This window comes from Corticium candelabrum, chromosome 4 (genome assembly GCF_963422355.1).
Source record: "Corticium candelabrum chromosome 4, ooCorCand1.1, whole genome shotgun sequence".
NCBI lineage: Eukaryota > Metazoa > Porifera > Homoscleromorpha > Homosclerophorida > Plakinidae > Corticium > Corticium candelabrum.
Window position 1 is genome coordinate 6,684,719 of NC_085088.1, and position 21,475 is coordinate 6,706,193.

General features: G+C 40.5%; 1 protein-coding gene and 1 long non-coding RNA gene across 2 annotated transcripts; both read left to right on the forward strand.

Annotated features, from left to right (window-relative positions):
• Positions 1-587: 587 nt before the first annotated feature.
• LOC134178832 (uncharacterized) lies at positions 588-4,273 on the forward strand. The gene is made up of 3 exons (XR_009969704.1): positions 588-666; positions 2,602-2,748; positions 2,816-4,273. It is a non-coding gene; the product is annotated as an uncharacterized LOC134178832 (long non-coding RNA).
• A 3,292-nt stretch (positions 4,274-7,565) lies between these two features.
• On the forward strand, positions 7,566-21,252 carry LOC134178326 (guanine nucleotide-binding protein G(olf) subunit alpha-like). Its single transcript, XM_062645189.1, has 8 exons — positions 7,566-7,800; positions 7,907-7,979; positions 8,043-8,097; positions 12,512-12,723; positions 16,631-16,759; positions 16,819-16,948; positions 17,011-17,206; positions 20,797-21,252. Exons 1-8 carry the CDS (start codon positions 7,659-7,661, stop codon positions 21,033-21,035), a joined length of 1,176 nt encoding a protein of 391 aa, XP_062501173.1. The 5' UTR covers positions 7,566-7,658; the 3' UTR covers positions 21,036-21,252.
• The last annotated feature ends 223 nt before the right edge of the window (positions 21,253-21,475 follow it).

Sequence of the window (21,475 nt, forward strand, 5' to 3'; positions counted from 1 at the left end):
ATTGACTTCCATCACAAAGTCAACAAGAGGCGCTTTGAGCTGAAGTGGCTCTGGTAGTCGATGGATTGGTACAAAACGTAACCTGATATCGATGAAGCCGCGTTACGGCATAGTGACATTGCTTGGCTTTCTCCTTCTGCTTTTCTCTGAAGCCGCAACAGTACAAACATCATTCATTAAAATCTCAATGCGCATGCCATAGCAGTGTGGGTTCAGAAAGCAGACTTTACATGTACGCATGTCTATGTCATGTAACATACGACTCGATCATGCAATCACGTGTTGACCACTACATGTTAGACATCGAAACAGGTACCGGACTTTTGGCAGCAGAGGTAGACAACAAGATGGGACTTGAGTAATCTCTACAGTACTTGTTGAAGTACAATCTTTATTGTAGGTATTTCAACCAATGGCCAAAGGAAATAATCAAGGAGAATAAAAGTTGGATGAGAAGATCACTGTGACTAGCAAGCAATCGACTGAAAAATAATATCTGTCAGTTGGACCAGGTAATTATAGTCTTATTATAGCCATGATTTAATTAACAGGTTGTCTGTAACTTAGCAATACCATTTGTGTGGATGGTGATCTTCACTCAAAGACCGTTGTGCTAGTGTCTCCGAACCTGCAACTCTGAAGCATGCACTTGAAAGTCTAGTTGAGGTACTAAACATTAGGGTTGAAGTAAGTATTGTTAGTTGATTTTGAGAGATGTGAGTAAATGTGAATTGTCATGGATAATAAATAGCTTGTACAAATTAATAGTTGGATTAATTAAAGGTACACTCCGTCATTTAGTGTTACTCTCCTACAAACTTGATTGTATGGTCTATGCAATCAAGTTGGAAGGTTGGGCTGAACTACAGGCAAAGCTGGATATCAGAGTGTAGTCGCTGTTACAAATAAGGAAACGCATGGGAGCGATTTTACAATCTTGTTGTTGAAGCAGAGTTTTGGTCGCACGCAAACCAACTTGTCATCTTTCCTCAGGTCGAAGGCACCGAATAGGTTACGTTTTACACAAAACCGGGTTTGAACATGCGAGTGGTACATATCAGCGTGAAAACAGCACATACGATGATTACATGGTAAGCAATAATTAGGTCACATGATAAGTGCAAGTGCACAAATGCGGTGCAGTTGTTCCCTTCAGCCTTGCATGCGCATCCATGCCTGTTTCATAACCCACAGGCACATTTTCTCAACGTCTCGCGAGTGTGTCTTCTAGCATTTTGATGGTAGTGAGGCTCCTAGTGTTAGCAAGCATTGACGGAATGTTTCTCACGTGTCCATTGTCTGCGCTCTGTTTTCAGACTATTTGCTGCTAATATCTAGTGCTCTCATATCCAGCTTTGCTTGTAGTTCAGACCAACCGTCTATCTTGATTGCGTAGCTATGCACAAACAGACAGATAGACTCACAGACAAAGAAACAGACAGACAATGACGATACAGCCACACACATCAATTAGGCTATATAGCGAGACTGTTCCTCCAGATGAATTCCAAGCTGCAGCAGAAATCCACGACCTACAGACACACTTGACCTTCATAAAACTGCTAAACCTGGATAATATCACCACTAGCTCATGGGCGCAAGCCATGCTTTCCATCAGGCATGGTGGTTTCAGCCTGACTTCTAGTCAAAACTTGTCACCAATTGCATTTGTTGTCGGTTGGGTTCAATCTTTGCACACGTTACCAAGTTCGTGCCCAGACACTATCAGCTACAAATTTGCAAAAGTTATTGAATTCAGGAGTGCGGCGCCAGACCTACTAACTGATACCAAAAAGTTACAACATCGTCTGTCAGAAAAACTGGTCAGGGCACAAGTGTTGCATATGATTGAGAATGCAGGATGCTGCTCGTTAATGTCTCTCCATGGAAAAGACTCAGGATCCTGGCTGGGCTGCATTCCTAGTTCATAGGAGCTTGCACTTTCTCCAGATTTGTTTTGATTGGCAGCTTTTGTTAGGCTTGGTCTTCTGATGCCGTTGCCTCCCACAATTAATCTTTTCTGTGGGCATGGCATTATGACAACATTGCGTCTAATGGGAACATTTGGATGCTACTTTGATTTCTTGGCATTTGTTGACCACATGAGTCTATAGCGAAGCCGAAAGCAACAAGTTTTCTTTTCAAACCTTTACTAGCACGTATAGTGATGTATTGAATCAGATAAGGCCTCTTTAGGACCGGTTCATGTGTTTTTCCTGTTTTGCAGTGATGAACGACTTCTTTCTGTACTTTGTGGTGATGCTGCCTCATCATTTTGAGTGATGATGTAACATTTAGACCTTACAGACGTGAACTGCAGCAATAAATTTGCATGCAACAAATTGCATGCATAGTATGATAGGTATTCTGTGTGGTACGCACTTACCAAATGGTTTGGTGTGTGCCTCCTGAATACTTCCTAGAAAGTGCGTCTTTTCTAGTCATTAGGAAGCGACTGACATGAAGATGCAGTCTTTAGACATGTCTGGTGGTAGTTACAGGTACAGTTGTAATGCATGATTTTATCCACCCACCTAGTGGCTGCGGTATAAAATAACCAATCGCTCAGTGTGTCTGTACTCTGTTTTGTCTTTCTATTAGATTCGGTCACTGAGTGTTTGGCAAGAGTCCTGAGATGTGTACCTAGATATTTTAAGATATTTTTGTATGTTTCTTGCAACGACATTGTACTATTGCCAGTGACTTTGCTCTGTCAACAACTGGAACAAAGCCTATTCTTATTGAACGGTAAGATAACTGACAATGCGTGTGCTTGTTTGCCACTAGTACTCCACTAAGTTAATTGTGTGTATAGAGTCAGATGCCATCAGACAAAGAATGTACTTGCTAGAACATTCTAGTGAAGATGCAAAACTAGAGTCTGGAGTCTGTTTTTGGAATGGATGATAGTCCTTCTGATGGTTGGCAGAATCAGATGGAAGAAAAATACACATGGTGTGTCTGGTAGTGACAGTAGCTAACATATTACACCACTCCCGACCAGCCAAAGGCATGTCATCAATTCAGGCAGCTGCATTCAGAAGTCTCACAGAAAGCCTTACGGTGTGGAAGTCAGGTCATGTTATTGAGATGATCCTGAATGCAACTCAGAAGTTGAACAATGAAACAAGAAATCAGGATAGTGTGCACCACCTTTGAAAAACTAAGCCAAAACATCAAATTTACACACTGCACTTGTCCTGCTGGCGTAGCACATTCTTGCATTCATGTGTCTGCGTGTCTGCTGCTCTGTGGTCAATGGAATCGTTTGGAAGCAAACTTGTTCCTACATCTAAGCCCTGCTTGGATATGCCCAAGAAGCAAGGACAAGCCAACTGTACCTATCACTAGTGTCATCCTTAACAAGCACAAGATTTTCAAGCTTTCTTCTATGACTACCTTAATAAAGCATCAGATTTTGATCTTGAACCTCCTGCTTTGAGAGGAAAAGGAGTGGTCGTGATGAAAGCTTTTACTACTGACCTGATCAACAGGTACAAAGAAGATACAAGCCGTTGCTTGTCAGTGTATTTATTCCCCAACCTCCCCTTCCTCCTCCTCTTCCTGTGCAAGATCTGAGGACAACATATGTCTTTGTCAGATGACAACCTGTTATTAGCAACAACAGCAGACAGTACTGATCCTGTCAGAGAGATAGTTAATACTGACCTAGATGATTTGAGTGCCATGTGTGCTACTTTTAAAGCATCCTTGCATGTTTCCGATGCACAGCAGTGTGCAATTGAACTTGAAACAAGGGGCCAGGCGTCCAATCCAAAATGGTTGGGATCTAGAAGAAACAGAGTAACTAACTGCCTCTACGTTTGCAGATGTCGTGAAGAGGGAAGCCCATGACATGGCCAGATCCTTTTGTAAAGAGAATTTTGGGCTACAGTAAAGTTCTAACGTGATCCAACTATCGATAGATGACCAAGATAGATGACCCAGATGGTGCGCGTGAGATAAAGTGCCCATTTTTAGTGCGGACAAAAACAATCAATGAAGCTACATGGATGGCTGGTTTTTATTGCTTATGGAGGAATTGGCAATTGCATTTAAACAGAAAACACATACTTCTACCAAGTGGCAAGGTCAGATGACCATAACAGGAAGAATCAGGTGTGACTTTGTGGCAGAATGATAACACCAAACCAGCCCTACTCTTAAGTCATTTGTTGTACAGTATAAGTATGATTACTTGGACTGCTGTGTGGTATAGTATACTAATTAGATTAGGTACGTCTATTTTGTGAGAAAATACATCTTTAGTTAGTCTGTGTTTAGTCTGAGTAGTCTGCGTTCATCGTTCCTTGAGTAATGTTACCTACTCTAGACAGTAGGTCCAGTCCAGTTGGTTATATTACTGTTAGTCACAGCAAACGCTATTAATTAAGATAGCGTTGGAAACTTGCAGTGACCAACAATATCACTAAATTTTCCTGTTTTTCTAACGCATTTTTGAAATTACTAGTTGTTCAACGGTAATTTGAAGAATTCTAAAGTTTGGTTGACAATTTCAATGACCAGTTTGCAGTTGCATGTGTGTTGCTAGGCTGGCAGTTACTAAGTGTATGGCATCATATATGTCCCACTAAGGGGCCGGTCCTTATTAGTTGTTTGGGGGGGATTGCGAGGGGATGGAAAAATTTGCCGAGATCCACATAGTTTGATATGTGACCCCTGCAAAATATGCCCCCTAAAAACTTCTGACCCCATATGCATATTTACATGCAGCATATACTCATATAGGTACGTACAATAATACTCTAATTTCGTAAATGTTCTGCGTACATTTAATTTCGGCAATTTCGGCGAAGGGTCTGCCATGCCCAAATTAAATGTCCACCCAAATTTAATTCCCATTCAAATGTTGGATCAGTTTCTTCTGAAACATTCAAAACAGACGTTACTAGTACTATTAGTATATGTACTGTACGCACATTCATATGTTTGCCAAAAATCTGGGCAACTGTCAGCACTTTGACCAAACAAATGAAATTGTGAAATTACTACTACATTGCAACCTCTTGCACTTTCTCTAGAAAGCAAACATCAGCTTCTCGCTATTATCTATGCCTCCATAGAGACGATTGCACAGAAAGCGAATTGCAGGTGCAATCCCAGTAGAAACTGCAATGAGAGCACCTTTCTGGTTGTGCGGGTGACTGTCAAAGATCACAACTGTTGCGTTCTCGGTGACAACCACTGCCACTGATCTCCCTTTTGCAATGAAAACAGCAGCAGTGGTATTCGAGTCTGTCGCCTAGTTGTCGAGAATTGAGACGCCTTTGTGAGGCAGCAACATAAGTATCATGGGACTTTGACACCTAATACCAAGAATTCACTTCCACACCGCGGTACCGCATGCATGCCGCATGTAGCCTCGAAGCTTCTTGCGCACTCTGGTCTGGAAGTTCGAGGCTACATGTCGCGCTTATATCAAAATGGGGAGGGGTTGGCTACGCGAGACTACTCACGTAGTAGTAGTCTAGAACGCCCCGAATGATATGATATGCGTCTAGTACTGTGTTTAGTATGTGAAGGTGCCAACCACCTTACGCCGAAAATTAATGTACGCCGTAATAGCGGTAACCTAATCTAGCCGAAAATTTAGATCGCCGAACATTTATGAAATTAGAGTAGAAATCTGTTTCAGGCCTAGGTATGATTTCTAAAGTTGGTCCTTTCTAGTCAAACCGCTGACAAAACAAGTAAGGCAGGAATTGCCGCTTTCAGCAATGCAAGTGTGCAAAGCGCTTAGAAATATACTGTTCTTGCACACAATTCTATAGTATTCAGTTAAAATTCCCTGAAAATTATGACCCCCAACAGAAGGTGACCCAAACGCTTAGTGACCCCTGCAAATCACTGAATTTCAAACTTGTTTCCCCAGCAAATTTGCCAGCCCCTCCGGACACTTAGTAAAGACCGGCCCCTAATGCCCAATCATACACACAACAAATATATATCACGGGGTGAGTCTATATACATAGATCACATTAGAGCAAAAGCTAATTAAAACCTATCAGTGGCTGATCATGAATTTTGTAGGATCAAATGTTGTAGTGTGTGTTTGTTTTGACATACATACATACATACATACATACATACATACATATATATGTATATATATATATATATATATATATATATATATATATATATATATATATATATATATATGTTTAGTGTGGCACTACGGATATGGTTGGGTATCCCCATTTTCCCTTCCCCAAACTCCAAACGCTGCCCTTGTGGTAACATTATTGATAAGTTTGGTGACCATCTATTGGGATGTAATCAAGGACAGAGTTTGACAACGAAACGTCATGATGCTCTATGCGAAGTGGTGTACAACGCACTGCTTACAGATGATTCTCGTTGTCGTCGGGAGGCAAGATGTAGCAGTAGCAACCAAACAAGACCAGGAGATGTTTATCATCCAGATTTCGAGCGCGGTTTGCCTGCCTACTTTGACTTATCGGTACGAAGTTCCTTACAACCGTCTTTTCTCACTCAAGCAGCAAGTCATCCAGGTGCAGCATCTGATGCAGGAGAGATGGAAAAGGACGAACGACATCACCTGAATGTGTCCAGCACAGGCAGCCTTTTTCATCCGCTAGTAGTAGAGACTCTGGGTCTCTGGACAGCTGCTAGCCTTCAAGTGCTCAAGATCATAGCACGTAGAGCTTCGTTTAAACATAATGTTTCAATTAGCCAGTCTGTTTGTCATTTTCATCAGCAACTCTCTACTAGACTGTGGTGTAGCAACGCTAAAATGATACTAGCTAGATGTAGTTTAGATGGTACTGCTAGTCCCCTATGGGACCTATAATATAATATAATATATATATATATATATATATATATATATATATATATATATATATATATATATATATATATAATACTTGTCTTTCATGTATGTTTTTTGTTTGTCCCATATGGGACATTTAGTTATTAAGAAATATAAAATATATAATATATATATAATTGTCTTGTGTTTGTATATATGTAGGTGTTTTGTGTCTGCCCATGGCAAGAGGACGGTATCAACTGTACACACACAGCTAGTGTATGGGCTATAGATATATTTAGGTGCGATGGAAATCATATCATTCTTTTTCTCACGATTTCTCTGGCATTAATACTTACATTACATCCATACGCATCTAAATTTATATCGCTGTTATGATCCAGAATTCTCCTAGCTGACAGAATTGTCCAATATCTATAGGTATGACCGTGTTTCTTACAATAACGTCTGGAGAAGTTCACCTTGTGCTAATTATAAAGTACAGCAGCAGCTGATGTAAGATGTAAGAATAGCACTGGATGAACTCGCGTAGGATTGTGACTTCCGTAGTAATTACTAAACAAGGCGCGGTCAGAAAAAGGTGATAGGTCACTAGGCTTAAGATACTGTGAAACCATGTTGCTACACTGCTGCACACGGAAAGCAGTCCAGCTGAGTACATTGTCTCGTCGTAGGTGTTCTGTCATGTGAGTGCAATAGTGTACGACGATAGTTATCAACCGTGTTATCCCGGATATTCTTTCTGTAGTCCGGAACTGTGCGATCTGGTTAGAGCGGGCACGTTGGCGCAGTTGCCCGCGAAGGACAAGCGGGGGGAAAGCTAGCTGTGAAAAACGGCAGAATGGGTAGCTGTTTCGGCAATCCGGTCCCTAGAGAAGAGCAGGATGCCCTCAAACAGCAGCGGGAGGCAAACAAGAAGATAAACGACCAGATAAAACAGGATCGCCGCCGCTTCAAGGCTACTCATCGCCTTCTTTTGTTGGGTATGTCGTATGTCTTTGTGCAGCTTGGTATTTTGAGTCATTCAGTCGTAATGACTTGAAGAGTTGTAAACTCGACGTTGACACTCGTCACTTATTCATTCTGCAGGCGCTGGAGAATCAGGCAAGAGCACAATAGTAAAGCAGATGAAATTGCTTCACGTTGACGGCTTTAGTGACGAGTGAGCGCGAAAGAACGTGAATGCAGAGGTCGCAGTGAATTTGACATTCAATGTTTTGTGTAGAGAACGCAAAGCTAAAGTGCTGGATATCCGGAGTAACGTCAGAGAAAGCATATGTGTATGTGTCGTTTGTTGGCGGATTTGTTTGCAGTTAGAAGGGCGTGGAAGTTATGGTGTTGTGTTGCCGTAAGCACTTCATTGTAATGTAGTACAACATACCTTCAAATAGAAAGCAGGACGTTTGGGGCTAAAAAATGTTGTAGGTAGTCTGCAGGCAGAGGTGACGGAGTGTCCGGCACGTGCTAGTTATCGTTTTTCATCTGTTGATGAGAACGCTATGGATACCAGACCAAGAATCAATGTAAATGAATATTTGAACAAAGCAAACAACATGCAGGACTTCACTGAAAGAAATTTTAGTAGATGTTGGAATTCTAAGGTCTGTATGCTGTACAAGAAGTGTCTGAAACTGTTGGTGACACTCTGTCTACATTGGATATAAGTATAGTCTCGTCCCCAGACTCTCTCTCGCTAGTCTTGCCTGGTGCCCCTATGACATTTGCAAGAGAATTGGAATTGTGATACCAGCACCAGAATTGTCAAGCACGAGATATACCACACCTCTGAACAACATATGGCTTATTTAGAAATACAGGTAATAGGCTGGACCAAGGCGTGTTGTTAATGTCAGGGAGTTTGAATGGTCCATAGGTGGTATCTAGAATGGACAGGTCTACAGTTTACTCAAAAGGCCATGGATAGCTTGAGCAGAAACGCATCCGTTTTCAGGTCACATACGTTTTCTACATAGAGAGAACTATTATGTATGCTCGTAGGTTTGCTAGACTTTGGAAACTCACAAGTGTGCATTGATAGCTAGTGTCCTCCTTTCATTTTTTGATAGCATTTCCGTAGCTAGCATAGCTCTAGACAATGGCACTAGACATTCGTTCGGATGTATGCGGCAACAGATCACAAGGCGTGAGCAAGTGCCATTCCGCCTGGATTGCGTCTTCAAGTTCATGAACGTTTTGAGGCTTACGAAGTTCAACACCCCCCTTTGTGACCACTCAGAAGTTTTCTATCGGTGCTAGATCTGGTGAGCTAGCGGGCCGATCGAGAAACCGTGACGCCCAGAGTCTTGTTTTTAGCTTCACTAGCTAGCAGCGGAATTTTCTTAGGCATAGTGTAGCGATACTTGCATCATGCAGTTTCTTCTGCTGGTGGAAGAAGTCACAACTTCCTGTGCTGCCAGCAAGTCTGTTTGCTGATTTGTAGTTCCTTGTTGCATCATGTTCACTAATTGAAGCTGTTCGAAGGTTTTCAGCTAGTTTCTTGGTCTTCCAAGGGAAGCTCTGCATTGAATTCATTCTCCAGTATCCAGTCTTTTGAGAGTTCGGTAAACAGTAGAGCAAGAAACACGTGAAAGTTGGCAGATCTTAGATTGCTTCTTGGTACTGGAGGGGTGTAGTAACAGAATATCACGGCATTGTCTTTCATGACTCGTTTGATGATGGCACAGTTCTCTACGCGGATACACAAACTATGGAATAGCTTTTGCGACTGCTTTTCAGCTGTTTAAGAAAAGTTTGGCACAGTTTCCTAGTAAATAGCAAAACAAGAAAACTTTCCAAAATATTACAAGTAAACCGGAAATGTGTCAGTAGTTTTGACATGGACTGTGGTTTAAAGGAGCACTTCACTGGTCCATGCAACTCTGACTCTGCCCTCGGCCGCTAATCGTTTCTGGTCTCACATCAAGTTGGGAAGTTTGGCACTATCTCAGAGCAAACTTGATAGCTGAGCATTCTAATAAGGCCAAAAAACAAAAAAACGTACGTGTCGGTTTTTCAAATAACGTCCACTAGGTGTGAGTTTCATTTTACCACTTCACGTACACTTTGATATTTGCTTAGATGGAAGTAAAACGTGCCTTCGCATCACTAACTCACCTTCAATCAATGGCGAAAAGCACACATACGGCGATGGTTTGGCTGTAGAATGAAGGCACTTTGTGTCACGTGATTATGTGTGGTGTCGCACGTTTCCGTGTGTTTTTCGCATCACGCAAGCCCTTTTGTACTGTAGTATGATGCCCATTCGTAGAAAGAAACACGGAGGAAAGTGCGAAAGATCGAGCGATTGCAAGTCGCTCAAGACGATCATGTGGAGTCTACAACGTACGAACGACTGAGTAGCTTATGAACTGTAACTTGTACTCTTTCACTGGTAGAGTCGCCTGAAGCGTCTAGACCCGTCTCTTGTGTGCTCTCGTAGTTGGCCTCGGAAAGCAAGACCAAAACAATGCGCCACGCAATACAGCAAGTGTTCGGTCTGCAGCCCAAAGCCTTAACGTATGTTAACGTTTACTGCGCGTGCGTCAATGGGTGAAGTGCTCCTTTAATTAAAACTAGTATAGAATATGTCAGCATATGCTATTGTCTGGTTTATTATTCAAGATAGCTAGTAAGGAACCAGACTTACAGAATGAACTGCTATTAAGATTGCTGTAGATAATACAACACTTGTTTGTTTTTGTTGACATCTGATTCTGACCATGTTTTATAAACCTTCTGCTCCTTGAAGTTACACATTCTGTGGGGACAACCACTATTGATTGTTTATTCATGTTTAGTGTTGGCAGGTATGCAAAACAATTACTTTCTTGGGAACTATTATTGCAGGTTAACATTAGACCACTAAAGTTTCTGATCTTATACTCATACATGCAGAAGAAGAAATTGTCAAAACAGCAGGCATAGTCTATTTTTGTCACTAGTGCTTTGTCAGATGACAAAGGAGTGCTTATCTAAAGAGATTGTAGCTGTTGTGAGGAAAATGCATCAGCTGACATGCTACACTTGGGAGTATTGGATTATATAGTAATTATTTGTGTCTCATGGATGCAGTACTTTTTGTAGTTTGTAAACATGTGTTGGCTGTATTTCTAATGTTACCTTTTGCTCAGTAACAGTAAGTCATTGGTCATTCACCAGTCAGATCGAACTGGTCAAACTTGATTTGCTCCAGTGAAGTTAGATATATAGTCCATACATTGTTCGAGTCACTAGTAGCTACAATAGTGCTGCTGTGCTTCTTGAATTGATTTTAGTGGTCTGCATGAATTAAGGGGGCATGCTCACACTGGCGCATTTGCTTTTTGTCACATTCAAACGCTTAGTAACTGTGCATGCTTTGGCACTAATTCATGCTGAAGGCAAAGCTGACTGAAGACTTTTTGTAGCCTGAATTTGAGAGATTAAGACTTTGCAGTAAGAGGTTGTGTTCGACTGTGTTTAGTAGATATGTCTTATAGATGTAGTTCTCAAAATTTTTCCATCTAAAATCTTAATTCTACAAAATCTAGGTTGCTACACTTTTGGTAAAATTTGGCACATGACTCGGAAAGCACACGTCTCATTCTCATAGGTAGCTCTTACTCTAGGCTTCCCATGAGTAAGCAAGCTCACTCAGTTCACAGTGAGCACCAAAATTTGCATTGTTGAAAGCTTACAGTGTCCCCGTCAATTGACAAGAGACAGCCTTGCATGCGTAACAACAGCACTAGAAAGGGCTTACTGGCAATTGAAATTGATTATCTTGCCAGGCTTGAAAACACTATGTCACTTCCCATAGCTATGGCACAAGAGCTACCCCACTTGAGATCGGCTCAAGTATGCTTGTGCGACCATGAGTGTGCCTCTTTCAATTCGGATGGCACCTTGAAACTGTGCTCATGGCATAACATGGCATGGTGCTCATGTGTTTCTCTGCTTGGTTGCACGGGCATTTTCATCAGTTAGTATTAGGTTATTACATCTGATTGTGGCCATGCTGCTGCAGCATTCAGCAAGCAGACTGAGTGGAAGAATTGTGCCCAATATTTCTGTAAAGTCAAATTCCACTGCAGAGGAATACATTGTAGAAAGATTGATGTCCTGCCAAGTATAGTTAGCCATATATAGTATGACTGACTTACACCTAGACAATACCCTGAGGACTTATCACAAATGAAAGATACATGTACGAAGGAGCCACATCACAAGTTGGATTTGCATGATGTGTGGCTACAAAGAGTACTTCTGCTAATGTTGAAGTGGATTGTTTGATGTGGCATTGACAGTGAAAATGAATGAATTTATGCTAGAAATAGTATAGTTAATTAGTAAATATGGGAGATGCTTAAAAATTTATGGGTAACTAGATGACTGATAGGAAAAGTTGAATGATTATGAAAACCCTTCCTTGTGATTGGACATATGAGTACAATAGTAACAAATTTGTCTAAATTTGATTTTTATGTGCCATTTATGAATGTAGTTGCCCAGTCACACATGCACATACACGCACACACATGCACACACACACACACACACACACACACACACACACACACACACACACACACACACACACACACACACACACACACACACACACTATTATAACTGCCTTTGGCTTGAGTAGTTATGGAGGGTGCAGTTTTTGCGTAGTAGCGTATTTGTGTGGTATATTGGGGCATGTTTCTGCAGGTCGTGGTGTTAGCCATGAGGAAGCTCGGCATTGCACTAGAGAATGTGGACAATGAGGCACTCGTTGACTATATGATTAGCGTTTACAAGACACCAGATTTTGATTATTCATCAGAGTTTTTTGAACGTGCTGGTGTCCTCTGGAATGATGCAGGTGTGAAGGCTGCATTTGAAAGATCTCATGAATATCAGTTGATTGATTCTGCTGGATAGTAAGTGCAATTGTGTGTGTGTGTGTGTGTGTGTGTGTGTGTGTGTGTGTGTGTGTGTGTGTGTGTGTGTGTGTGTGTGTATGTGCGTGTGTGCATGTGTGTGTGTGTGTGTGTGTGTGTGTGTGTGTGTGTGTGTGTGTGCGCGCGCGCATGTGTGCAGACATCTTCATATTACATATAGGTGAACTGCATGATGAGATGATTATACCTTTTTCAAGTTTCTAACATTAAACTCGACCTAACCTAATGTTCAAGACCGGTCTGAACTGCTTGGTACAGAACACTTAACACTAGATTGAAAGTGTATTATACGGTATGTGTTGCATAGGTAGTTTAAGAATGAGTCAGTGTATCCACACACATTCTGTTCATTTGTGTATGCATGCTTTTTTAGTAAGACGGCAGTGAGTTTCAGTTATAGTGGCATTACTCAAGATTCTGAAGTCAGATGCTCATAATGATTAGTATTATTAGGTTTGCTGGTAGATCTTCAATTTAGTTAGGAATCAGTTAGGAAGCAGTTAGGAAGGTTTGAAACTGGTAACTGTCTTTGCCAGGTGGAGACTAAGACAAGACAAAAAGGTTAGGGAGTCTTCTTTAATCTCCACCGACTCAGCTGGTGGGGCCAGGAGAGGTCTTCTGCAAACATGTTTTATTTATGTTTAGGGGTCGTCTTTTTTTGCATTTTCACAAGTGTACAAAGCTAGGGGGAGAGAGATGGCACTTGCCGTACGCTTTGCAAATGTTTGTAGATGCATATACACAGGGCTTGTTCTGGCGTATTTATGAGAAATTTTATGGACTAAAGGTGAACGAAACTGCTGGTTTTTCATAAATTGATATTAAACATTTTTAACAGTAAATGCTGTACGCACCTTATTTCAACTCCTAGCGGGCCTTCTTGAATACCCTGGTTTTTAGTTACCACATCCGGGTTTGTTGGTGTGCCTGACGTGGAGCTTGAAGTAGAAAATGTTTAGCTCACTCAGTTGAGCTAAATGGCCACTACAGTGCACAAAAAGCCAAGTAACATGTATAACACTTCGTGAGCACGTTTGTGTTTGCCTTCTCTGAACGTCATGGCCATTAAGACACTGTTAGGAAAGCAGAAACACTCTGGAAATCTTGCAGCATGGAGGAAAAGAAATAAGTTTGAACGTGCTGTTGATAAGTTGGAAAGGACCAAGAAAAGCACTCTGACAGTGTACTTTCCACACTGTTCAAAAGGAGCAACTATGAATATGTTGGGTTGCTGATAGAGGCTCTTTCACAATGCTGTTTAATGTGAAATTGTGTACTATTGCAGGCTAGCAACATTTTATTGTATGGTTTTACGAAGGGGGTATGGTATACGCTTTGTACGCTCATGAAAAGGCAAAAAATGGATGACCTTACACTGACTGACATGGTGGAGCTGGTGAGTTTGGGCAGATGCAAACGTTTTGTATGCTGACAGTGACAGAATGACAGATTTCGGCACACAAATAGCACTAGGTTATGTCTCACAGAATACTGGTTAAAACTCTCAATTTCTTCACAGTGAAGATCCATTGTATGTCAGCCACACTCTGTGCACGCTTGCTTTCACTAAATCTTTTCTTTCATTTTTCCACCAGGATTACCTACGCTCAACCAGAGTGCCTCCACTGGCTCTTGGTTAAGCTAGTGGAAGTAAGAATGTGCTCTTAGTCTACAGCTTTCAGTAAGCTATTGAATGCAGTGTAAAACCCGCAGAGGTTATAGGTTGCTGGTGATTGTATAGATGAAACTACACTTACTTTTGTGTGTCACTTGGCACAGATGTGCAGAACTAATGAGCGGTGTACCAGTGTTTGTTTGTTTGACGTGATCAAGCCAGAATGTCTATAACTAGTATTGAGACTCAGTTGATACGAGACTGATATTAGTGTACTGTATAGTCAATGTTGTCTTTTTTGTAGTGTCACTGTTGGTATGGTGCACATTAAGTAGCAAGAGAAGTTTATAACAAACTGTTAGGCAGGTACACACATTGCTTTATTGTCTGGTGGTTATGTAATTAAGTCAATGTAGGGCTTTAGCTTTAAGATATAGTTTTAACTATAGTTTAATACATAAAATTGTTTCAATGCTTAAATGATTGGAACAGATGAGGCTGGGCTGCTATTGATTATATATTTATTGTTGTGCAGTTGTTACACTTTGTGTCCATACCACCCTGGACACAGTGTTACACTGAAGAGATTACAGTTTAATTAAGTGAATACAGAAATTGCACACACCTGCTTGATCTTGCAATAATCATGACTTGTGGCAGGATGTATGCCACCAGGTGCAACTATTATTGTTTATATTGATTGCAATTAAGTCATTTGTTATTGGAAAGAGACCATTGTCCAATGTCTTGGGATTGAGCAATTGTGCCAATGTTATGGTTGTTGATGTTCATGTATTAGCTTTGAATTTGGCCATGTCATTAATGGAGTCGTATTGAATTATTTCTTGACAATTTCCTAAAAGAAGAGTTGTTCTAGTTGCAGGTACAGTAGCTGCTGGAGGATTGTTTCAAGGATGTGATGGTAGATATGCGAGTTCAAGTTGTTGTATTAATGAGAGACCAAATATTACAAGGGCAGCTTGTTGATTTTCTTTAACAACTCGCTTGTGTTGTCATGTTATCTTGACCCATCCAAGCAAGATATGGTAGGGCAAACTTCCAGTCGTTTAGGTGTAGTCCTTGTCAGTACTGGTCAGATTTTAAAGACTTTGCTGTATAAGCTAGCTTGCAATTGGTATTGTTTGTAAATCCTACTTGTTTGATATCACATATTCTTGTCTGGAGTGCTTATTAACTAAGAGCAAGTCAAACAAGTCAACTAAACTTTTATGTGTAGATTTATGAGACAATAATTGCACTAGTTTATGTTTTATACACAATTTCTTCTCTTTATTAGTGAGAAGAGACAACTTGTTTTTAGCATGAGGTTCTCGGCAACCTGTCTTGTTAGTATACTCATGTAGCAGTTTTTTGTAAGTGCAATGGTTTAAGGTTAGTAGGCAGAGCTGCACACCTGTGAATCAATCATGTCAAACAAGTAGTCTGCTCTTTATGAATAGAAATGTAAGACAAGGCTGTAACTTACGCTTTTGACATATAGCAGTGAGATTCACATGTACAAGATAGGGTGATTTTTGTTGGACCCTTCTCTGATCACATGTACACTTGTTGTTGCTGCCACTATGAGGACCATCTTTGCAGGTGATAGTGAAACACTTAAAACTGGGTTCCGTGTACTGACCGAGTTGTTGTTGGAGTTAGACTCTTTTGTTTATTTTGTTGTTTTGGACTGAATTGTACCATGAGACACAACAAACTGAACTTTGTGAACACTGTTGTAACTGCATGAAGGTGGACATATGTTTCAGAGCATGTATTTTGCAACAAGTTTGGTGCTGCTGCCATTGAAATGTTTGCAGGTTTAGCTACCATGTCGTAGTTTAGTTTGAACTTTGAATTGGTAGTAGGAACTTTGCTGATAAATTTTTTCGAATGTCAAATTGAATTGAAATCTATAGTGCATAGTAGTAAATGCGTAAACACCATTACTGAAGCTGGCAGAGCTGTGCAAATATGACAGCTGATGCAGCTTTGAATGCGTAAGCAATGTTGTGTAGTACTGAGTGGTGGTCAAACATCCTGATTTTCTAGTTCAAGGACAAGCAAACTCGCTGCAGTTGTGTGTATTTTAATACTTTTTTATTTGCTTATTTTGTACTTCTTATTCGATCTTTTGTGGTAATTTCTATATGATGTCATGTGTTGAGTCAACAATACAATGTAGTGTGAGTAAAGTGCATTGTTATAGCTTGTTAGGTACGTGTCAGCTTTGTTACATATTATTTTTATGCATAATTGTGTTGTGTTTAGCTTTTTGAACAAAATGGACGTAGTGAGAAAAGAAAATTATAGTCCTACTGATGATGACATCTTGCGTTGTCGTGTTCAGACACGAGGAGTATTTGAAACGAAGTTTGTCGTGAATCGTGTTCGTTTTCAGTGAGACACGTGTCTATGCAATGACAAAAAGAAGCAGTAGAATTGTTTTGTGTATATAGCATGTTTGATGTGGGTGGACAGCGAGAAGAGAGGTCAAAGTGGATTCAATGTTTCTCAGGTGTGACAGCTATCATATTTATAGCAGCTTGTAGCAGCTACAACTTGACATTACGAGAAGACACTTCTAAGGTGTTAAATGTTAGCATTTTTATAAGTATTGTGTACATTAATTTTGATGTTCTATATTACAGTATCGTCTCGTCGAAGCTTTGGAACTGTTTGCTAGTATTTGGAACAATGAGTGGCTTCAAGAGTCTTCTGTCATTTTGTTTCTCAACAAAGAGGATGTATTGCAAGAGAAAGTCAACTCTAAACGGTTTCCGCTTGACAAGTACTATCGTGACTATGCTAACTTCAAACCAGAAGAGAGCGTGTACAAGGGACGACGTAAGTGAACTCTGTAATTGGCAGTAACCTATAGAACAGAACGTGGAGTTTGATGTATGAGGAAGTCCAACTAGTGAAGACTGCCCTATACTGCTGTATATGGAACATTCCCCATTATCACATAAAAGTATCAAACTGCCATGTTGGCAAGAGAATAACAGCATGCCTTTAGGTGTTAGTGGTAACCATTTCAGGCCACATAAAGTTCATTACCCTATTTCTTTAATTAAATGCCGCAGCATTTATTTTTTAGCTAGAGTTCCAACTGCGGCATTTAATCGAGGACGGCATTTATTTGTTAAAGACTCTCTGTCTGTAGTTTAGGAGTGTGTATGTGTACACCTTGTAGGTTTAATACCCGTTCAAGAGAACAATGTACAATACTGGTACTACACATTTTACTCTTTGAGATGTTATGTAGTGAAAACAGTATAAGTCGTACGACTTTCCTTTAATCTTCAAGTAAGAGATCTTGCATAAGATACATTGGAATTACATTGAAATATGTCGTTTATATAAGGGTGGCATTTATATTTTATCTGTACTCTCCACTGCGGCATTAAGTAAACGAGGACGGTATTTAATCAAAGAAATAGGGTATTAGGTTTTCATCCTTCTGACGTCCTGTTGTCTGTTGGGTGGGTGGTAAATTTAGATTTATTATCTATTTATTATTTATCAAGTGATAGGTGTATCTAGCTGCCCGAGGCATAGTGGCTGTACAAGTCAATGAGACTCAGTTGTTCAGGAGCAAACGTTGTCTTTGCTTGGCCACATCACACGTGATGAACACATGCTGGTCTCAGAATTCGAAACCTTTCAAGCGTAAGGAGCCCAGACCAAGTAACATTAAAGGAGAACTCTCACCAAATACTAAAACTTGTTGAAAGAAAGATACAAGGCCTGGTATCTTCCTGCAGGAAACCTACGGTCCAGACAGCCACAGAAGCAGAGAATCAGCAACGAGTTGTTCAGACAATTCCCCGTATGTACACAAAGTCTTACTCTCTCGAAGCAACTACTTTAGGTTTACCCATACCAAGTGCTCCTAGCGCACCCAAAATTCAGCGAGACATGATCTATGAGCTAATCCAAGAAAGGTCTCCTGAGGTTGTATTGCCACAGTCGATACTTGCGTGATAACTTTGGGGTCCCAGTTTGCTTTAGTTAATAAATCACAACTTCCCACCATATGTCTCACAATCCTTACCTTGAAATATGCACAGATATCGGTCTTCCTTGCTAATCAACAATCAGAGGTACACATACGCCACATACGGGTACTAAACATGCCTACGCAGGTAATTTCAATGCTTTATTTCTTCGTTACGGTAAACTTCTGCAGTAAACGGTTGCAAAGGGTTGTGTCATGAAGTGACAGCATTTATCTGAGAGGTAGTTGATTTTGGTGAGAGTTCTCCTTTAAAATTTGTGTTGATGCAGGTGCTAAAAGTCTGGTGTGTGTGGGAATGAGAATCAAATAATCAAGTTTTTATGTGGCCTTAGAAGATATAATTCAAGAAGTAGTCGATCAGTCTTCTGAGTCTACTTTGTCACAACCGTTAACTGATACACAGTTGTCTCATGTCATCACCTGTGACAGGCTGACTAGAAATAAAAGTGTAGTTGTGTTCAGATATTGAAACAACAAAGTGCACTTTTTGACTCCTTTGTTCTTGCTTCAATTGCCATCTGTGAAGTTTGGCTAAGTTTAGGTAACTGCTACTTGACACTTGCATAGCACAAGTTAGAGAGAAAACCTTGTGGTGATCAAATTTCCTGGAGTGTTATTATGGAAATTGCCCACAATTCGTAACAAGATTATAGAAAGAATGGGAAGTATGATTAGACACAACAAGATCTGGCATGGTGACAGGTCCATGGGAGCTTACTATATCAGTCCCTCTAGGTGGCATTGAGAGAACAGTATTGTTATGTTATGACGTGTTCGGTAATTTTAGGCGATAAAAACTGAGACAAAGTCAGGTTTAACAAATTCTGTTTAAAAAAGCAACCACAGTGCGTAATAGTCTTCCCATATGGGTTTCATTAGTGGGCAGTTACTTACATGGATATGTGATAGGTTTGGTTTATCCATCAAGTATAGGCCCCAGGCTTGGGAAGTTACTTACCAAATGATTAAAGAGCCAAGAGTGTAGTTCAGTGTTCCAGCTAGACTATTTGAGCGGGGCACTGTGCCCTGCCCGACATTGCTTGCACACTGCCTGAATTCCGAAAGGCCTCCTGTGCCCTGCCCAAGTTGCTAATTTGGATACCCCTGATACTGGTTCTCAGACAAGTGTTAGTATAGACAGGGTTTCAAAACATTGTATAGTGTAGTCCACGTTTGGTTTTCTGACAGTTGCGTGAGACTAACGTGAGCCGCACACGTACAGCTACTCCTAAGCATGCGCTCACAACTCCCGCCATGCCGTCGTTGAAACGACATCAGAGAGTTGGTATATGTTTGTGTAGTGAGTACGTAAAACACACAATGTAGATCCTGCCATCTAGAAAAGATCCCCGTGCATGAATCATGACGATGCATGCAGAATCAGCAGCCTTTCAGTCACTGTGCGCTAGCTGTTTCTTGTGCCTAGAAATCTGGTCTCTCGCTGAGGTGGAGAGGTTACATCTTACCAGTAAATGCATTCCCATTGCTATATGTGAAACACATTCCTTATTGTTGACTTTGAAATCAGTGACGTCAAGGTCCATGAAAAGCAATCATGTTTAATTCAACAACGGAGACAAATTTGGACGTGTAAGTAACAAAATCATCGGATTGTCTCGTCAAGACCTATTTTTGAACCCTAATTTTAAATCAACAGTAAACCCAGTTTGCTGCAATTTTTTACTGTAGCTGGAACTCTGTTGCAGTTGTGAAGATAGTAAGCGTTCAAATGCCAATATGTTATTAGTTGCCTTACACATAAGGAATCGTGAGTAATGTGTTGTGTGCACATTGTTTTCAACTTCAGAATTGTGATTGGTTTACAATGTTAAAAGTTTGTAATGAATCCGTTGCTTTACGTTTGACTTGACTGATGTGACAGCAATTTAATTACTAAGTAACTACTCAACTGCAGTAAATGGCTTGTGTAATAGTCTTAATCTGTGGCATACTATATTTAGCAGTAGGGTGTGAATATGTACTAGTAGGGAACGTTTATGCAGTCAGTTTCTGAATTTGAGTTGTGCTTCTATGTGTAGGCAGAGGACACACAGACAAAAGGATTGATACATTTAAGTCTATTTCACTCATGTTACCAGTGATTCAGCAATTCCAATTCAGCCATTCCAACGGGAGTGATATGCCAGATCACTCATTGGAATGTGAAAAGTCACATTACCGTCAGCCAGTCTAAATCGTCTGTACATTAATGCTGTGTGTTATGGGTCATAGCAAAATGGATGCTATTCCAATGGTACTGTAGACCATGTTAAGTATTAGTTATACCTCACGCTGTGACTGACTGAGCACCCTTCAAAAATACTGTAAATAGTTTACAAATATAATGTGGCGGAGTAGTTGTGCTATAAACTGTCATGATGTAGCATGTGCAGTGACTTTGGTTTCTCATTTTTAGTTGCAAATGATGGAACAGAGACTTCTGAAGTTCGAAAAGCGAAGATTTTCCTTGCAGAGACTTTTTTGAAAATGACAGAGACATCAGTTGGACGCAAAAGACCAAAGGGACAGGAAGTTAACAGGGAATGCTTCCTGCACTATACAACAGCAGTTGACACTGCGAATATCAATCGAGTATTCAATGACTGCAGGAATATCATTCTACGTTGGCATTTGGAACATTATGATCTTCTTTAGCTGCCACCACTTTAGCCGTGTAACACAAAGTAAACTAGCAAGTGAAGCTACATGCGACTTCTTGCAAGTCTGCAAAGAGTTGTTATACTAGCCATTATAATTAGTAGCAGAAGGTGGGTTTTATGGGGGACCTTGTGGGCTTGTAGATGTTCCTACATTGCACATGAATTGTATTTGAAATAATATTATAGAGTGAACCATTTTTGTTCAAGGTAAACTAAGTGTGGGATCATCATTGTCAAACAGCTCTTCAGGTTGCTTTTTCATTTCCTGTGACAATTCTTGCTCACTTACAGTCCACATAACTGTGGAACTTCACTGTCCCAATGAAAGAGTATAATACAATATGAATATCAGTGTCTGACTGGCGTAACTAAGATGATCACGTGTCTATGAACAATTCCTCATTTGCAGCTTCTTATTTGCTACTAGTAGGTGCT